The following is an 18,347-nucleotide window of genomic DNA, read 5'->3' on the forward strand; positions in this document are numbered from 1 at the left end:
ACAGAGGTCATTTGTCTTATTACAGAGATAACCACCTTTTTCTTAAATATAAATGAGCTATTCCAGACTATGGGACGGACACTATTCTGCATGAGACTCTGTATCCAGGAGTGTGAAATGTGATGGCTGGTCTCCTTGTCTCCCTGCAGAGCTGTGTGTGATTATAACTGACACATCTGCAGGATCCTCTCAGCTTCAGCCTCCATCTCACAGGCAGACAGTGTTGTAATACAGCAGAGCTGTGAGAGCTGCAGCTGTGAACATGTTTGTAATTAGACAAAGTTCTACTGTTCTGTGTTAGATGTCTCACTCTGGTAAACGCTGCCTTTTATTTAAAATATGCTCTAATGGCAGATTCTCATGAAAATCAGTCTCTAGAACTACTCATTTATATGAAAGGAAAAACGTGTGTTTCTCTGGAATAAAACATCAAATTGCAGATATCAAGATCTCATTTTTTTCAGCTTCCTATGACCTACATGGCCATATGGACTGCTTAGGAGGGTTGATCCTACTGACAGATTCCTTCTAACACCTCCACAGTCTGTCATAAAATTACTGTATACTTTTCCCAGAATGACTCCTGTGCTCAAATAAATAGTCACCAAACCACCCAGGTCACTGCAATCTGTCACATTACCACTGCAGCCAATCAGTGAAAGTTCTGCGCTGAATGAGTACTGCGAGCTGCAGACGATCAGTGGCTGCTGATTGACTATAGCAACAATTTTATGTGACCTAGGGAAAAACAGGGCTCTGATAGGAGGTATAGTGCCGTTAAATACAAATATCATGTTTCATTTCCCAAAGGGAACCTGTGATCAATGTTTTGTAAAGAGATTACAGCTTGCAGAAAACATAGAAAGTAATGTGCAGCATTCAGTATTTAGAGACAGAAGGGAGAGTATGTTAGTGAGAGAACACCCACTGAGCCCTGAACTTGCTACTCCGCTAGCTAGCATGTCAGAAAAGTAAATACTTTTCTTTAAATTGAAGCAAAGTCCATCAACAGCTTAGTATAATTCCACCACTAATGGTACACAGATACTGTTCTGACATATCTTAAAAATATATTTATTATAAAGCTGGATGTCCCCTTCGTCCTGCACCACCCCTGTTGTTTTCTCCCATGCTTGTTGTCAGAGCCTAAATACAATGATGTAATTTGTGTACTCTGTGAGTGTGAGAGAGAGGATAATCGATAAGTATGTTTACTCAAAAAGTGCTTGTTACTTTTCACTGACATTGATTTGTTGCTTTCCAAAGTTGGTAATAGAAATGCTAAAATTCTATGCGGCAACTAAATTGTCAAATTCTTTCATAAATATAAATGTTGGGATTTTTCAGACACTTATTCCTAAAGGCAATCTGTCACCCCCCAAAATGAAAACCACTTATATATTCATATAAATTTATATATATATATATGTATGTATGTATGTGTGTATGTGTATATATGTATGTGTGTATATATATATATATATATATATATATATATATATATATATTATATTATATTATATTATATTATATTATATTATATTATATTATATTTATATAATATATATATATATATATATATATATATATATATATATATATATATATATATAAATATTATATTATATTTATATAATATATATATATATATATATATATATATATATATATATATTATATTTATATAATATATATATATATATATATATATATATTATAATATATATATATATATATATATATATATATTATAATATATATATATATATATATATATATATATTATAATATATATATATATATATATATATATATATATATATATATATATATAATTTATTTATTTTTTTTTTTTTAACAAATATTTTATAAGGTCTTAATAAGGTGGCTTCGTTACACCCATAGAATCTCAAGGGCTGATTACACTGTTCTGTGGCCTCAATTGCCCAAAAGTTAATTGACAGTGCTTTTTAGAAATTATTCGTAGGCCCTGCACACAGACTCTGCAGGACTCAAGCGCACACAGTAGTATTGGGGCCTGTGCACATGATCAGGGTGGGCGGCATTTTGGACACAGATCCTTTTCTCAGCATTCAAAACACTGCGTTGTGTAGTAGAAGCACAGTGGATTGGATTTATAGAAATTCAATGCCGACTGTTCTTCTTTTCTATGCAGCATAGAAGACGCAGCATGACAATTTATGCTTGCAGAGACGTGTGCATTCTTAGTGGCAGAACACCGAAAATCTGCACCCAGAACCATGATCGTTGGCACGGAACACTAGCGTCTCCATAAGAGAAATGAGGCTGCATCTTGAACACAGCATCTCCTGATCATGTGCACATACACTTTGGGTGTACAAGTACGTTCTTTTCCCTCTCCTGTCTGCAGTAGCCACTTGCTGAACACTGGATCCCAGAGTAGAGGGTAGCTGATGCTGACAGTACAGGGAGGATTGACACTTTGTGCTCACATCTGGCTATTGCATGTCAGTATGTGAACAATCTCATCTCATCCCACTCCTGTTATCATTAACACCCACAACTGTGTGATCCTTTGTACAGCAAGTGGCCACTGTAGACTGAAGAGAGATGAGATTGCACCTGGACATAGTAACACAACTGTGTGTGCGCTCGGTATCTGTAGTGTCAGTGTGCAGAACTGAGGAATCTATTCAAGCAAGTACTGTCAATCAACACTGTAGCGCCAGTATCCCTGCACTACCCTGCCTGTCCCTAGCAGGGATCCAGACTCACAGCCACCGCCAGGCTGCGTAGCTATTCCTGAGTCCACCTTCCCATACTGATCTGTCCATACTGTGTCCACCATATCTGTACATTCCAGCCTTGCTGCCTGCCCTTCCCATCCCAGCTGTACCCGCCTGCACCTGTGTCTGTACCGGAGTTCATCCCTCTCCCGGGGGTCAGCTGCCATAGTCACGTTTACTGCCCTGGGATTAGTACCTGGTGGCTGCCTCACGGTAGGCACTTAATTAAGCCACTCCCACTAAAGGGTAAGCATCGGTCCCCTTATGGTTCAGTGGGTCCACTTGTACTCTTGCTTAACACCAGCGGTGAGCGTTACATACATATTTAGCTCTTGACCAAAACAAGGGTGTACCGAAAGCCATCTCATTTACATCTACTATAAAAAGCTATGCATGTCTGTGTGCGCGTCTGTGTGCGCGTTTGTGTGCGCATCTGTGTGCACGTCTGTGTATGTCCACTAAAGGAATCCGTACCATTGCATTTACAATCAAGGATTTTACACAGACACTGCATTTGAATCAGGAAACGTCAGACTATGTTTTGAGGGGAAAATTTAACGCTGCACTTTAGTTTTTCGCCAAAAAACCTGCTTACATTAAAATCAATGGAGCTGGGAGCTACAGGTCATTCATAGGAGCTCTGATTGGTTGCTATAGGCAGCGAAGGACATTCTTAGTATAAGAAGCTTGTGTGTGAGATAATAGGATATCGGTAGAGACAGACATACAGGGACACAGATGCAGAGACAGAAATGCGCACAGAGACGCACGTAGAGATTTAATTACTATCCCAGGCAATGCCGGGTACTACAGCTAGTATGTAATAAAACAGAGTAAAATCTATACTACAATTATGATTTTACAGTGATTATGCCCCTATATGTATGTATAAATAGTTTAATTGGAATTTTGGGGGTGACAGACTTCCTTTAATTAAAATTCTCCTCTCATACAGCTTCTCTGACGATGAATGAAGAAATTACACAGTAAAATTGATTTAATCGAATTGAATGAAGAATCATTGTGCAGGCTCCAGAGATACACAAATAATTTCGGTAGGAACTACCAAGAGTAATACCTGGTCTAATCCCCTTGAAAACCATTAGGCTAGTTTCACCCTTGCGTTGAACGGCATCCGTTGCATTGCATTGTGTGACGGATGCAATGGATGCGTTGCATATAATGGCACAACGGATGCAACGGATCGTACAAAACAACGGAAAGCTTTTTTTTTTTTTTTTTTTTTTCTTTTCTTCTTTACAGTTTTACCGGCAGCAGACTATTGTGAACGATCAGCTGATCACTCGGCGGCCGGGCGCTCAGCTAAGCGCTCTCATATACCGGCTGCCGGGCGCTCAGCTGAGAGCTCTCACATGCCGGCGGCCGGGCGCTCAGCTGAACGTTCGGCCACTGAGAGACAAAATAAAGTTTGTGATTTAAAAAAAAAAAAGAGCATGCGCAGTGAAATCCTACAGATTGCGCTGCTCAAAAAAACGTTACATGCTGCGTTCCTTCCGCCCAACGCAGCGTCAAAATAACGATGCTGCATCGTCAAGCGGATGCAACACTGACACTTGCGTTACAGTGCGTCGTCCGTACAAGTCTATGGAGAATAGCTCAGTGTGTTAACGGACTGCGCTATTCTCCATAGTGACGGACTGCGCTGAACGCAAGTGTGAAAGCACCCTTAGCTGTGAATAGTAGAAGTGCCTCACCTCTAATGAACTTCAAAACTTACAGGAAACCGTTTACACATTGAGTTCCATTAGAACATACACTACAATACAGGGCTGTGGAGTCTGAGTCGTGGAGTCAGAGCTCATTTTGGTGGAGTCGGAGTCGGTATAAAATGCACCGACTCCGACTCCTAAAATATATAATAAATTGGGGACAGGAGTGCAATGCAGAATGTGCTGAATATTTTACTAAATAATAACATTTAGTATAATGCTTATATTTAAGTGAAACATTTATTGTAGTACAATGTGAACATCAGACATTTAATCATTTTTATGATACAATAATCAAGATATTTGGATAGAACATAAAATATTTATTGGAATACAACTTTAGAACACAAAAAACTAATAAATTGTAAATATGTATATATATATATATATATATATATATATATATACACACACAAGATATATATGTAATCTACTGTATATTACATAGTGTATTACATATTTACAATTTATTACAGTTTTTTGTGTTCTAAAGTTGTATTCCAATAAATATATTTTATGTTCTATCCAAATATCTTGATTATTGTATCATAAAAATTATTAAATATCTGATGTTCACATACACATATTCATGTACTACAATAAATTTTTCACCTAACTATAAGCAATATATGTAGGAGTCGGAGCCGGAGTCGGAGCCGGAGTCGGTGCAAGAGAATTTGAGGAGTCGGAGTCGAAGGTTTAGCTTACCGACTCCACAGCCCTGCTACAATATGTAGATAAGCTTCCCTCAGTAGAATGGATATACAAGGAATTGTGAGCTCTTTCAGCCAATATAAAGACACATTAAAGAGTTACTGGTATTTTTATTTCAGAAATCAATGGTGCATGTGAAAATAAGTGACTTTGAAATAAATATTTCTCTGCCAGGTCTCATCAGTCATTTTCAATGACTCCCCCCTCCCATCTACAAAGAATCTTATCAGCAACAACTGAGGTTTCCAATCTCCGTAATGTAAAAATTTGTCTTCGCTGCAGATTTCATGAGACCTGAAAATTTTGAAAATCACTGATCAAATCTGGCAGAGAAAGAAGCAGATTTCTCCAATAAAATGTTCCAAAATTGCTAATTTTCATATGTATTATTGGTTTAGGAGGAAAAAGTTAAAATGACGGGTACTCGTTAAATAACACAGGTGTGCAAAGTTTGGGTTTATGAAAATTGTTATCAAATCCAATGACTGATTCTCATGTTCTCTTATGCCCTTATTTATAACACCTATTTTTAAACATCACATATGGATTTTGCACAAAACGTGCATGAAATTACGTACAAGCGAGATGAATGGGAAAAATCTTTTATTGTAGCCAAAAATGTACACATTATATATAAAAATTGATTGAATATTTAGTCTGCAACTTTATTGGAATTTAATTCTTGCGCCTTTGCCTTTTCTCTTCAAAGCTTCTTTTGATAACTTTTCTCTATAGAAGGTCTGTAGCTAGATCTTCTCTGTGAAGCATCCTGCAGTAGTCCTCTATCATGTTCACGTTCCATCTATCTTGGCATCATTATTCCATCTCCTTGATATCCTGATGAAACTTTTTTTTTTGCGGTTTGCTAACAGCACAAAGGTTTTCATGAATGTTGTCCAAATGGGAATGTAAAATATGTAATTTCAAATTCTTCAGACAACCCATGGCTTTAAAATGTTTCAGCATGTTCTCCACAATGGACTTAAAGTTTGAATCTTTGTTGTGACCTAGAAATTTGTTCACAGCTTCTTTAAAAAAAATCCCAAAGCCCTTTTCTCAAAAGCCTTAATTTTTGTTTTCAAAAATGCTGTTCTACATATGTTTCCGAATATCCAGAGCCACAAACATGCCATCCTTCAGTTTTTTGCTTCAGACAGCCCCTGAAACTTGGTACGTAGGTACTTAAAAGTCTCTCCTTTCGGTAGAACATTCACAAACTGCTTCCTCAGTCCAAGCTTAATGTGGAGTGGTGGCTGGATAACTAAATTTTACACAACTTTGTTCTTGAATCCAGGTTGCAAAGATGTTCTCGTTAGTCAAATTTTAGGCTCCAGTTAAGGGCCCGCTACACGGTACGATATAGCTACCGATATGTCGTCGGGGTCACGTCGTTAGTGACGCACATCCGGTATCGTTTGACATATCGTAGCATGTGACAGCTACGAGCGACTGTGAACGAGCAAAAATACTCACCCTATCGTTGCTCGTTGACACGTCGCTCATTTTCAAAAAATCGATCGTTTTTCTGCGTGACGGTTGTTCATTGTTCCCAAGGCAGCACACATTGCTCTGTGTGACACCTCGGGAACGATGAACTGCAGCTTACCTGCGACCGGCGGCAATGCGGAAGGAAGGAGGTGGGCGGGATGTTACGTCCCGGTCATCTCCACCCCTCCGCTCCTATTGGCCGGCCGCTGTGTGACGTTGCTGTGACGCTGAACGTCCCTCCCCCTTCAGGAAGAGGATGTTTGCCACCCACAGCGAGGTCATTCGGGAGGTAAGTACATGTGACGGGGGTTACCGATTTTGTACGCCACGGTCAACAAATTGCCCGTAACGCACAAACGATGGGGGCGGGTGCGATCGCACGATAAATCGCCACGTGTAAAGCGGCCTTAGTCAAATCCCGGCTGTCCCATTCACACAAGTAGCAAAGAGAGAACTTTCAGATCACCACATAATGGCCATCCTTGATGCTCATAGTAAAGTTTCTTGAGAATATAATCTAAATTTGCGTAGCTTTCCTTTAAGTGCACAGAAAGCTCTACATGCACTGAAGCATACTTGCTGCCATTGTGCAGTAGCAGCTTTCTGACTTTTTTTGAGGACAAATCAATTGAGTCTCCACTCACTCACATTGTACTCAATGTTAAATTTTTCCTTCAACCGAGGAACATAACTGCAATACACTCTCATACTCACCGATCACCAGCACGGTGCTGCACGCTGTCACACTGCTCCGGCGGCTTCTCCTGTTTTTGAAAATGCCGGCCACTTATTACGTCATTTTGTATTCACTGCTTCCCCCGCCCACCGATGTCCATGATTAGTTGCAGTCTGACGAGCCCCCACGTTGAGTGACAGCTGTCTCACTGCAACCAATCACAGCTACCGGTGGGCGGGTCTATATCATGCAGTACAATAAATAAATTAATTTAAAAAAAACTGCGTGCGGTCCCCCCCCAATTTTGATAGTCAGCCAAGATAAAACAGACAGCTGGGGGTTGGTATTCTCCCCCTGGGGGGCACATAGTTATTGCCCCCCCCCCCAGGGTAAGAATAGAAACCGGCAGCTGTGCCAGATTTGGCACATCCATTAGATGTGCCATATCTGGCATTTATCCCGGCTCGCCCAGCTGCCTGAGGTACATGCGGTGCTGCTGCGCATTCATTAGCATGTTAGCACACCCATAGGGGCGTGTAAACATGCTATATGGGCCGACTAGCCAAGGGAGCTAACACCCTTGCAACTAGTTGCAGAGACTGACCGACACAGAGAGAGACTTCACCGACTGCTTCCCTGTCCGATGCTTCCCTCCCCGCTGCCTCGCTCCCCCGCCTGGTGCTTCCCTCCCCGCTACCCGTTGCTTCGCTTCCCCACCGCCTCCCTGCCCGATCCTAAGTTAGGACCGGGCAGGGAGCGCAGCACCAGGGAGAGGGGAGCGAAGGACCCGGGCGTGGAGCGTGCATCAGCTGATTGCTTAAAAAAGCCGGCGGATTTTTACCGCCCGCCTTTTAAACAATCATGCATCCATTTTAGCCTGTTACTCAGCCCCCAGACTGCTTTGTAGGGTCCAGCAGACAATTACTCGCATTTCCCAATGACTTACATTGGACTCGCTACTCGTAACAAATACCCGAGTATTAGGACCTACTCGTTACGAGTATAGCAAGGCCAAGTATTTCACTACTCGCTCATTCCTAATCAGAACCTCAATATGCAGACATGGTGTTTCGGGGTAATTGCCCCTCCTCAGTGCAAAGTATGAGATCTATTCTGGATGTATGAGAAGCTATAGCGGGGGTCTAAGGGGAATCTTTTTCTCCTTGCGGAGACCTGACAAACCAACCTGGCTACCAGTGAGAGGAGTCTTATAGCTGCAATGCTCCTCTGGGAATTATTATTATTATTATTATTATTATTAACAATAATAATAATAATAATATCATCTCAGAGGAGCATTGCAGCTATAAGACTCCTCACTGGTAGCCAGGTTGGTTTGTCAGGTCTCCCCAGGTGAATTAAGACACCTACTTTTAGCCATTTCCATCTCAAAAGCATAATGCACCAAAACCACTAAAAACTGTTGTGTCAAGCCCACCACCACACTCTTATGAACCCAGTCTAAAAGTAAATCTGCCTTTGCTTCCCAGAGCAACCAATGACAGTCCAGCTTTTAGTTCTTTGCTGCTGAGGTAAAAATGAAATCTGCGCTTTCATTAGATTCTATGGACACCACCACACTTTTTGGAATCTGGGTTAAGTAAATCTACTCTGCCCACATCTCAGCCAATCACAGCACAGCGTCCATTAATTTCTAACTGATCTAATGACACCAAAATCATCTACCAAAGATCACGTAAAAAGGATCAAAGTATGGTGTGTTACGAGGGGGACCCGGGGAAGCGTGCCAAGATGGGAAATGGACAGCTTCCGCCGGTCAAGGTCCACTGTGCGGTGTAAGGGACCGCCGCTATGGTGGGTGAAGAGTGAGTGGGTTGCTGCTAGCGATCGTCTGGAATGTCACAGACGATCTATGTACACCGATCTGCCCTAACCCGTGAGGGTTGTATGGCAGGGATCTCACGGCTCGGTGTACCTGTTGCACGGGGAAGCACAGAGGTGCCCACGCACGTGTGCCAGTGGAAGTCACGAGAATATGGCACGAGGGTAGCACAGAGGTGCCCACGCACGTGTGCTTTCAATAACCAGGTGAGTCCGGTGGAGGCTTGAGGAGCTCACCTGGGACAGGAACACGGCCTGTTGAAGGGGATACTGCCGGAGCAGCAAGGAAGGAACACGGCCTGCAAACGAGGTACTGCCTAAGCAGCAAGGGCCAAGCCCACAGAAGACAGTAATGCCTGAGCAGTGGCGTGGCAGCACGCTGCCAGACATCCAAACATAGAAGGACGGTCGCGCGCCGCCATGATGGCAGGAGGAGCTTTTAAGGAGGTGTCGTTCCACCCAAGGGCGGGCGCGAGGCGGAGATGACGGATTTGACCCAATCAGGGTCCACGACGTCCCAGCGTGGCCAGTCAGGATTCACCACGTCACCTGCCTTGTCATCAAGCCGTGTGACGTCAGTGGGCGAATCAGAACCCACCACGCATAGCACATGCTCACCCTCCTGCCTCTGGGAAATAGAGGCGGGATCCTCGGTCTCACAATGTGCAGAGATAACGGGAGTCTCACTGCTTCCCTGAGCAGTAAACCTCTGCACATTGCGCAACCTCGCAGACCTTCGGGGCCGCTGAGCAGGAGGGCCTGCGGCAGGCCAGGAATGGAAGACCGCTTCACTCCTTGTAACAGGAGAACCACTAGGTGTCGCCCTTCTGCTGCCTCTCTGAGAAGGTATCTCCTGCACACTGCGCAGTCTGGCAGACCTTCGGCGCTGCTGAGCAGGAGCGCTCGTGGCAGGCAAGGAATGGGAGACTGCCTCAGTCCTTGCCTCAGGAGAGCCACGAGATGTAACATTGGTGTATGAAAAGCCTATGGAGTCCATGTATGTGAAAAAAGTGCAAGTGATTGATTCAATTTTTATCTTTACTACTCCCAATATAGGGCAGCACAGTGACTCAGTGGTTAGCACTGCAGTCTTGCAGCGCTGGGGTCCTGGGTTCAAATCCCACCAAGGACAACATCTGCAAGGAGTTTGTATGTTCTCCCAGTGTTTGCATGGGTTTCCTCCGGGTACTCAGATTTCCTCCCACACTCCAAAGACATACTGATAGGGACTTTATATTGTGAGCCCCAATGGGGACAGTGTTCCTGATGAATGTAAAGCTCTGCAGAATATGTTAGCGCTATATAAAAATAAAGATTTATTTTTATTTTTTAATATACAAGAAAATGAATCTGTAAATGTAAAAGTTATTTGTATTGGACTGTAATTGCTCATTACTTTTTCTTACTTTGTACTATGTTTTTATTAGTCTTAATTATATTATATATTTTAAGTTACTTGGTGCATGTGTATATATATTGATTTAGTTTTGTTTTGTTTTTTTTTCCCCATTTTAGGTTTTCCCTCTTGATTATATCCTGATTACAGTTATCATAATGTATTTTTTCTTTACTTCAATGGCCGGCATCAGAAATATGGGTATATGGTTCTTCTGGATAAGGGTACGTGATTTATGTCACAGCATATATGTATTTTCATATAATTGAGTACAGTTTCCATGTTATCAATAGAGTGCAACTGTAGTAATGAAAAAAAATCATAATAATGTTGACCAGTAACCAGATGTAGAATGATTGCTAGTTACTATAACTCAGATCAGCTAGATTTTGAATCTCTACTTTTTTAACCCTTTAACACTAGAAGTCCCAGAGAGGGGTCATTTAACATTTCTACCACTTAAACCCTATGGAGCTCGAAATTCCTTGGACTTCTACAGTAGTGTTAAACAAACAATCGACCATGTCTCCTTCATAAAGGAAATTACTTACATAAACAAGCGGTTCTGGATTTGTAACTGGGTTTTGGGAGCTTAGATAAATGTCTGCGTCTGACGAAAGACAAAAAATAGAGGGCTCCACCAATTATTGGAGGGATCAACCACATGTATACCAAAAGAGAGCAATGAAAAGAAGCTTACAGATACCAGGGGATCGCACCATAAATACTCATAAAATGATTTATTTACCAAATTTGTCAAACACACATTTAAAACCATTTTATAGGCACAAACGGCCATAACATACATACCAGCTAAAAGTTTATATAATACTTAATGTGCGTGCCCACGATCAGTATTTGCAGCGGTTTGGACGCGGCATACGTCAGCTGCGTCCAAACCGCTGGGGTGTACAGTACAAGCATAGTATATGGGATTTCTAGAAATCCTGTGCCCACTATGCTTCTTTTTTCCTCAGCAAACACTGACCTGTGGAGCATCTTTCCAGACCGCAGCATGCCAATTGTTTGCTGCGGAATTGCATGCGTCCTCCATAGGAAGAACACAAGCAGAACGCAGCACACCGAACCCTGATCGTGGGCACAGTTAGCTGCATTCTCCTGCGGAGGAGACGCGTGTCACCCCCCCCCCCCCCCCCCCCTCGGTCAGGACTTGCTGCTTTCAGAACGTGGGCACATTCCCTTAAGGTTACCCTTACCGCCTGAGCAGAGTGCTTCATAATAAAAATTTGCAAAATACAGTTAGATCAAATACAATAAGGTGCAATAAATGTGTACAATGAAAATCAACAGAGGGTATGATATTTAATACATAGACCCCTATGTGGGTTTATGATCAAATAACCATACAACAATGCAAACGCTTATTATACAGACCGTACTACCAGCACAGCAATATAGGGAAAAAAGTCAATCGCAAAGAGATGAAGAATCTGCAATATAGTGAAAAAGCAGTTAGGGAATAGAGGCTCACTCAACGTGTGTTGCCATATGTGTGGCTTCATCAGGGGCCAGGTGTAATGTATGGTAGACATATGCCATGCTATATAGGAATAATAATTAACAAATAATGTGAAACAATCATCACCTGACTTTTTTGAGCAATATGTATGAGATCCACCGCATTTGTTTAATAATGAACAGTAAAGATTTGTGATTCAAATGGAAAGAGGTCAAAATACAGACGCACTTTGGAAGCAATAGCAAGTATTTCTGGGTACGTACACGTGAACCACTCTACCATATCTGCTATAGCGCAAGCATGTAATGGATAAAGGAGCCTGTAAATAGCGCATACGCTCAATAAGTAATACAGAGTGCAAAAGTGTACGCACATGTTGGCGGTACATAGGACTAGTTTAACTCTGTTCCATATGATCCAGATTTATGGCAACTCAGGAACTGCGGGTGTTATATATATATATATATATATATATATATATATATATATATATATATATATATATATATATATATATATATATTATAAAAATATGTATATATATAAATATGTATGTGTGTGCTTTTTTTTCTCATTACTGATTTTGCTTGTTAGGTATGTGCTCCTGTACTATGTTTTTTTTTTTTCAAATCTAATAAGCAAAATCAGTAATGAGTGAAAGAAACAAGACTTGAAATGATCAAGGCTTATTCGTATGATATATCAACTATCACCATTTGTCATGAATGGCATGCTAACAGAATATGAAACTAAAATCATTATGGTAAAAAAACGCACTTGTGTGACCCGTGTGCTAATATGTGAAATTCACATTTAATGATCAAACTACAGTATACAAAAAAAGGTGAATTCCATATCTGGAGATTGGGACTATAGGTACTCTCACATCCAAGTAAGTATGGTATATTAAAACAAAAACAAAAAATGCAGTTGAAATATATCAACTGTCACCAATTTACATGAAGGGCATGCTTATAGGAAAAAAACTATTAGCTAAAAGAATATGAAGCTAAATTCAGTATGGAAAAACTCACATGTGTGAACATTGTTCTAATAGCACATGTGAAATTAACATGTACAGATGAAAATACACAAAAAAGGTGAATAACATCTGGAGAGGGAAATATAGGTACTCTAACGTACAGGTAAGTATGGGATCTTTAACAAACAAAAGAAAAATATTGCTTCAGACGACAGGTGATGATGGTTTCACATTATTTGTTTACTATATGGCGTGGTATATGCCTACCATACATTACACCTAGCCCCTGATGAAGCCACACATGTGGCGACACGTGTTTGTTGTACCTCTATTACCTTACTGCTTTTTCACTATCATGCAGGTTCCTCATCTCTCTATTAACTTTTTTCCCTATGTTGCTGTGCTGGTAGTACTGTCTGAATAATATGGGTTTGCATTGTTATATGGTTATTTGATCACAAACCTTCATAGGGTTCTTTATATTGATTCATACTGTTGGTTTTCATTGTACACATTTATTGCACCTTATTATATTTGATCTATCTGTATTTTGCATATTTTTATTACATGAAGTAGTCTGCTCAGACAGTTTATGTAGCTTTAAATGGTACCTGTCAGGTCCAATATGCACCCAGGACCATGAGCAGTTCTTGGTGCATATTAGTAATTCCGATCATGCGCAGTAAACTGATACCAGGTGTAAGCTCCTTGGCTTCAGTGAGGTATAGTGCGCATGACGGGAAGTGCTGAGGACTCCGGATTATGCGCAGTGCACATCCATCCTCCGCCGGCTGCCATCAAGAATCAGGTACATGCGGGGCCGCTGCGCATCCATTAACATGTTAGTACACCCACAGGAGTGTGCTGACATGCTATGTGGGCTGACAAGCCAAGGGAACGTAACACCCTTGCAACTAGTCGCAGGCCTCATTAGCATATAATATACGATCTTTAGAAATACTTTTTCTAAAGATCTGTTTATTTATACTAGTGTATATAGGGACAGTTAGGAAAGATTACTAATATGCACCCAGAACTGCTTGTGGTTCTGGGTGCATATATGTTGTGATGGCCGTTTTGGCTTTTTTAAATGTTTTTATTATGTGTGTTTGGCATATTTGTTAAATAACTAATTTTATGGTAATTTATGGTGTTATCCGCTGGTATCTGTATGCTGTTTTTCATTTTTCATTACTTCTCCAGACGCAGCACCACACGTTATTTTAACCCAAGTTCAGTCAGTCGTGTATTGCCTTTTGAACTATTTTGTGAGTAGATATGCCATTGTACCTGCATAGAATATAATCCCATACATGTATATTCTAAGGTTTGGTTCGTTTTAGGACACGGATCAGCAAGTAACAAATGTGTCCACTATTTCCTCATTACACAACTAAATATCTCAAATTGGTAACAAAAGTGCTACAACGTGTGTCATTAGATTAGGCTGAAATATTCGTCCAAACCAGATCTACAATTTTGTGCTAGCTTGATTATCACCATATAAAAATAAACTGAAAACACTTAAAAATAATGTACTACCGGTTTGGGTAAACAGCTTATGTAAACCTATGCGTATCAGATTTGTTGTTGAAGCAGAATGGATCAATCTGCAAACAAACATTGTAATCTGATGCAGCAATTAGATGTCATTACGTACCATCTGCTTCTTTCTAACATACTGCTCCTTTAGTCTTGGTAACCTTCTCTCTGTGAAGGCCCCTCCATACACTTTAGACTTAAAGAATATGTCCCCTACTCGGACAACCCCCCCTACTCATTCCCCTTGTTTACCCCCATAAAAATAAATAAGCCTACACTCCCATCCGGTGTGACTGCGGTTCAGCGATGTCTGAAGTCGCATTCCTGGGGCCCATGTGGTACTTTTATGACATGCGAGCTTCACAACCAATCAGTGCCAGCTTCCTTCTCCCCGACTTTGGACATTTGAGCAGGAAGTCAGCATAGCGCTCACCTCCTGCTCAAATGTCCAAAGGTGGGGAGACAGCTGCTAGGTACTGATAGGTCGCGAAGCTCGTGTGTTATAACAATGTTACATGTACCCCAGGAACGTGACTTCAGATCAGACATTGCTGGAACCGCAGCCGGGCCAGAGGTGACTATAAGTTTATTTATTTATAATAGGGGCGAACAAGAGGAATGAGTAGGGGTTGTCCAAGTAGTGCACATCCCCTTTAAAAGCGAATTCCTGTTAGGCTACATTCCCATGATTGGGATCAGTTGAATTTTTGATGCTGCACTACCTTTGCACCCTTAGTTTTTGTCTGATTTTGACGGTGTTTTTTTGCATTTTTTGTTTGTTCGTTGTATCATCCTTTTAAAGAAAGTTGTGTTTTTAAAACTTCATGGTATTGACATCATTAAGTGCAGATTACATGCCATCTTGATCTTATTCCGCTGCATAAAAATGCACGTGTGTATTTTACCTTCTGATTTTCTGCATCAAATATGAAAATCCGCAAAGAAAACTTGAGCGTTCCCGCAAGAGAAATTGACATGCTACGGATTGGGAAAACACACCTATCTCAGTAACGAGAAAGTCTTCACTGAATGCAGATTTCCCCTCAGATCTGAGAATTTCGATAATGACTGATCAGTTCTGGGAGGGAAAGAAGCAAATTTCTATAAGATATATTATAAACTTGCTTATGTTCATGTGTACTATTCATTTATGAAATAAAAGTAAAATGACAGTTACGTTTTAAATTATATATTTTCTGATTTTACTATTGTTGAAATCCTTGTGTCATGTTCACAGTTGTACAAGATTCGAAGGGAACGAACGAGACCTCAAGCTCTTCTCTTTCTCTGCATGATTCTCCTGTTAATCGTCCTTCACACGAGCTACATGATTTACAGCCTCGCGCCACAATATGTCATGTATGGAAGCCAAAAATATCTGGAGGTAAGATCTGCTATTTAGTTTCCGTGATAAAGATGTCCGTTGTTCCATGAGAAGCGAAATACGGAAATTCTAGAAGGTATAGGTACCCGTATGGGATCCCAATCCTAATATAATTCACATTAGTAGAAAAGATCCGGCACTCTGAGGTAACTATGTTGAAAAAAGGAATTTTTATTTCTGTAGTCCAAAAGTTATTGTGTAGTTAACGTCATAATAGACCTTTTTTTTTAAAACAAATATTACCCCCTTAACGCGGGCAGTAATATTACGTTCCTACGGTCATAGTGGTAATCCCCACCTGGTGCTGTAGGATGCAGGCAGTGATCCGCTCACATGTCAGCTGATTTGTACAGCTGACATATGCGCCTGGCAGGTACAAGTGGAATCACTATCCACCTGTACCTGTTAATCCCTTAAATGGCGCTGTCAAAATGTGACAGCGCCATATTAACAACGATGGCGGTAGAAGTTTACTCACCGCCCGATACTGGAAGTCACGTGACGAGATCACGTGGATCCGGTGGTTGTCATGGTAGCACAGGGTCATGTGATGCCTCCTGTACTTCAAATTACTAAGATCCTGTAAGAAGCAGCCAAGTACTGCAGCTTACAAGACATGATCATTTCTCCCGAAATGAGCGATGCTGCTCTGATCGTGAGAAAGAAACAAGCGATCAGATTGCTGATCCTTCTAGTCCCATAGGGAACCTAGTAAAATAAAAAAATAAAAAAAATTTTCAAAATTTAAAAACAAAAAAAGCTAAACGTTCAAATGACGCCCATTTGCCTTATTGAAAATTAAAGGGTTAAAAAAAATACACACATTTGGTATCACCGCTTTCAGAAACGCCCGATCTATCAAAATATGAAATCAATTAATCTGATCGGTAAACGGCGTAGTGTCAAAAAAAATTCCAATAGCCAAAATTACGTTTTTTGGTCACCACAGATTTTGCGCAAAATTTAATAACAGGCGATCAAAACGTAGCATCTGCGCAAAAAGGATACCATGAAAAAATATCAGCCCAAGATTCAACAAATAAGCCATCACTGAGCCATAGATCCCGAAAAATAAGAACGCTTCGGGTCACGGAATATGGCTCAAAACGTACGCCACTTTTTTTGGACAAATTCTTATTAATTTTTTTTTAACCCCTTAGATAAAAGTTAACCTATTCATATTTGGTGTCTACGAACTCGCACCAACCTGAGGCATTATACCCACACATCAGTTTTACCATATAGTAAATATGAGAATAAATAAAATCTCAAAAACAATAGTGCAATTGCACTTTTTTTGCAATTTTTCCGCATTTGGAATTTGTTTGCCGTTTTCCAGTACACTATATGGTAACACTCATGATTATATTTAAAAGTACAGCTCGTTCCGCGAAAAACTAGCCCTACATGACCATATTGACTGAAAAATAAAAAAGTTACGTCTCTCGGAAGAATGGCGAAAAAAAGCACGGACAGCGCAAAACCGTCCATGGTCGTGAAGAGGTTAGAGACAAAAATAATACAATACATAAGCTATAAAGAGCAGATCATAAACAAAAATGCAGACAAATGGGACAAAAGTCATACAGTATCAGGTAAGCTGCAATATGAATAAGCAGACCTAATAAACAAGTCTCAGACCTGTTAGTATTACAGGATTCTTGCAAATTACAGAATTTACAGTGAATTGGTACAACTCCTAACAAAAGGTTTAAAACGGAGTTATATAAGGTATAGCAAATATAGAAATGTTAATAAAACAGATATACATATTTTATATAGTACTATGCATCAATTGCAATGTGAATATAGCAAACAGTGCAACCTGGAATTTAAATGTTTTGTTTTTTGAGGGTTTGCATCAGTTCATTGAAAGAACATCCCTACAACTGTGAACGTTTGGTTTTCTATTTATTGTGAAACAAATAACAAATAGGACAAAACAACTGAAAATGTCAGTGTGCATAACTATTCACCCCCCTAAAGTAAATACTGTGTAGAGCCTCCTTTTGCGGCAATTACAACTGCAAGTTGCTGTGTATAAGACTCTGAGCTTTGCACCTCCTTGCTACTGGGATTTTTGGCCATTCCTCAAAGCAAAACTGCTCCAGCTCTTTCAGGTTAGATAGTTTTCTCTGATGAACATCAATCTTCAAGTCTGACCACAGATTCTTAATTTGATTAACATCTGGGCTTTGACTAGGCCACTCCAATACATTTACACGTTTCCCCTTAAACCAATCAAGTGTTTCTTTAGCAGTAGGCTTTGAGTCATTGTCTTGTTTGAAAGTGAACTTTCCTCCCAGTCTCAAGTCACTGACAGACTGAAACAGGTTTTACGCAAG

At 40.4% G+C, this 18,347-nt stretch overlaps 1 protein-coding gene across 2 annotated transcripts in view; it reads left to right on the forward strand.

Annotated features, from left to right (window-relative positions):
• LMBRD1 (LMBR1 domain containing 1) overlaps positions 1-18,347 on the forward strand; it is a 298,140-nt gene that overhangs the window by 211,118 nt on the left and 68,675 nt on the right. For both annotated transcript variants that reach the window (XM_075338441.1, XM_075338442.1), the window contains 2 exons: positions 10,734-10,838; positions 15,856-16,002. In XM_075338441.1, the coding sequence (XP_075194556.1) occupies positions 10,734-10,838; positions 15,856-16,002 (252 nt within the window). The remainder of the gene's footprint in view (positions 1-10,733; positions 10,839-15,855; positions 16,003-18,347) is intronic.

This window comes from Anomaloglossus baeobatrachus, chromosome 3 (genome assembly GCF_048569485.1).
Source record: "Anomaloglossus baeobatrachus isolate aAnoBae1 chromosome 3, aAnoBae1.hap1, whole genome shotgun sequence".
In the NCBI taxonomy this organism is placed as follows: domain Eukaryota; kingdom Metazoa; phylum Chordata; class Amphibia; order Anura; family Aromobatidae; genus Anomaloglossus; species Anomaloglossus baeobatrachus.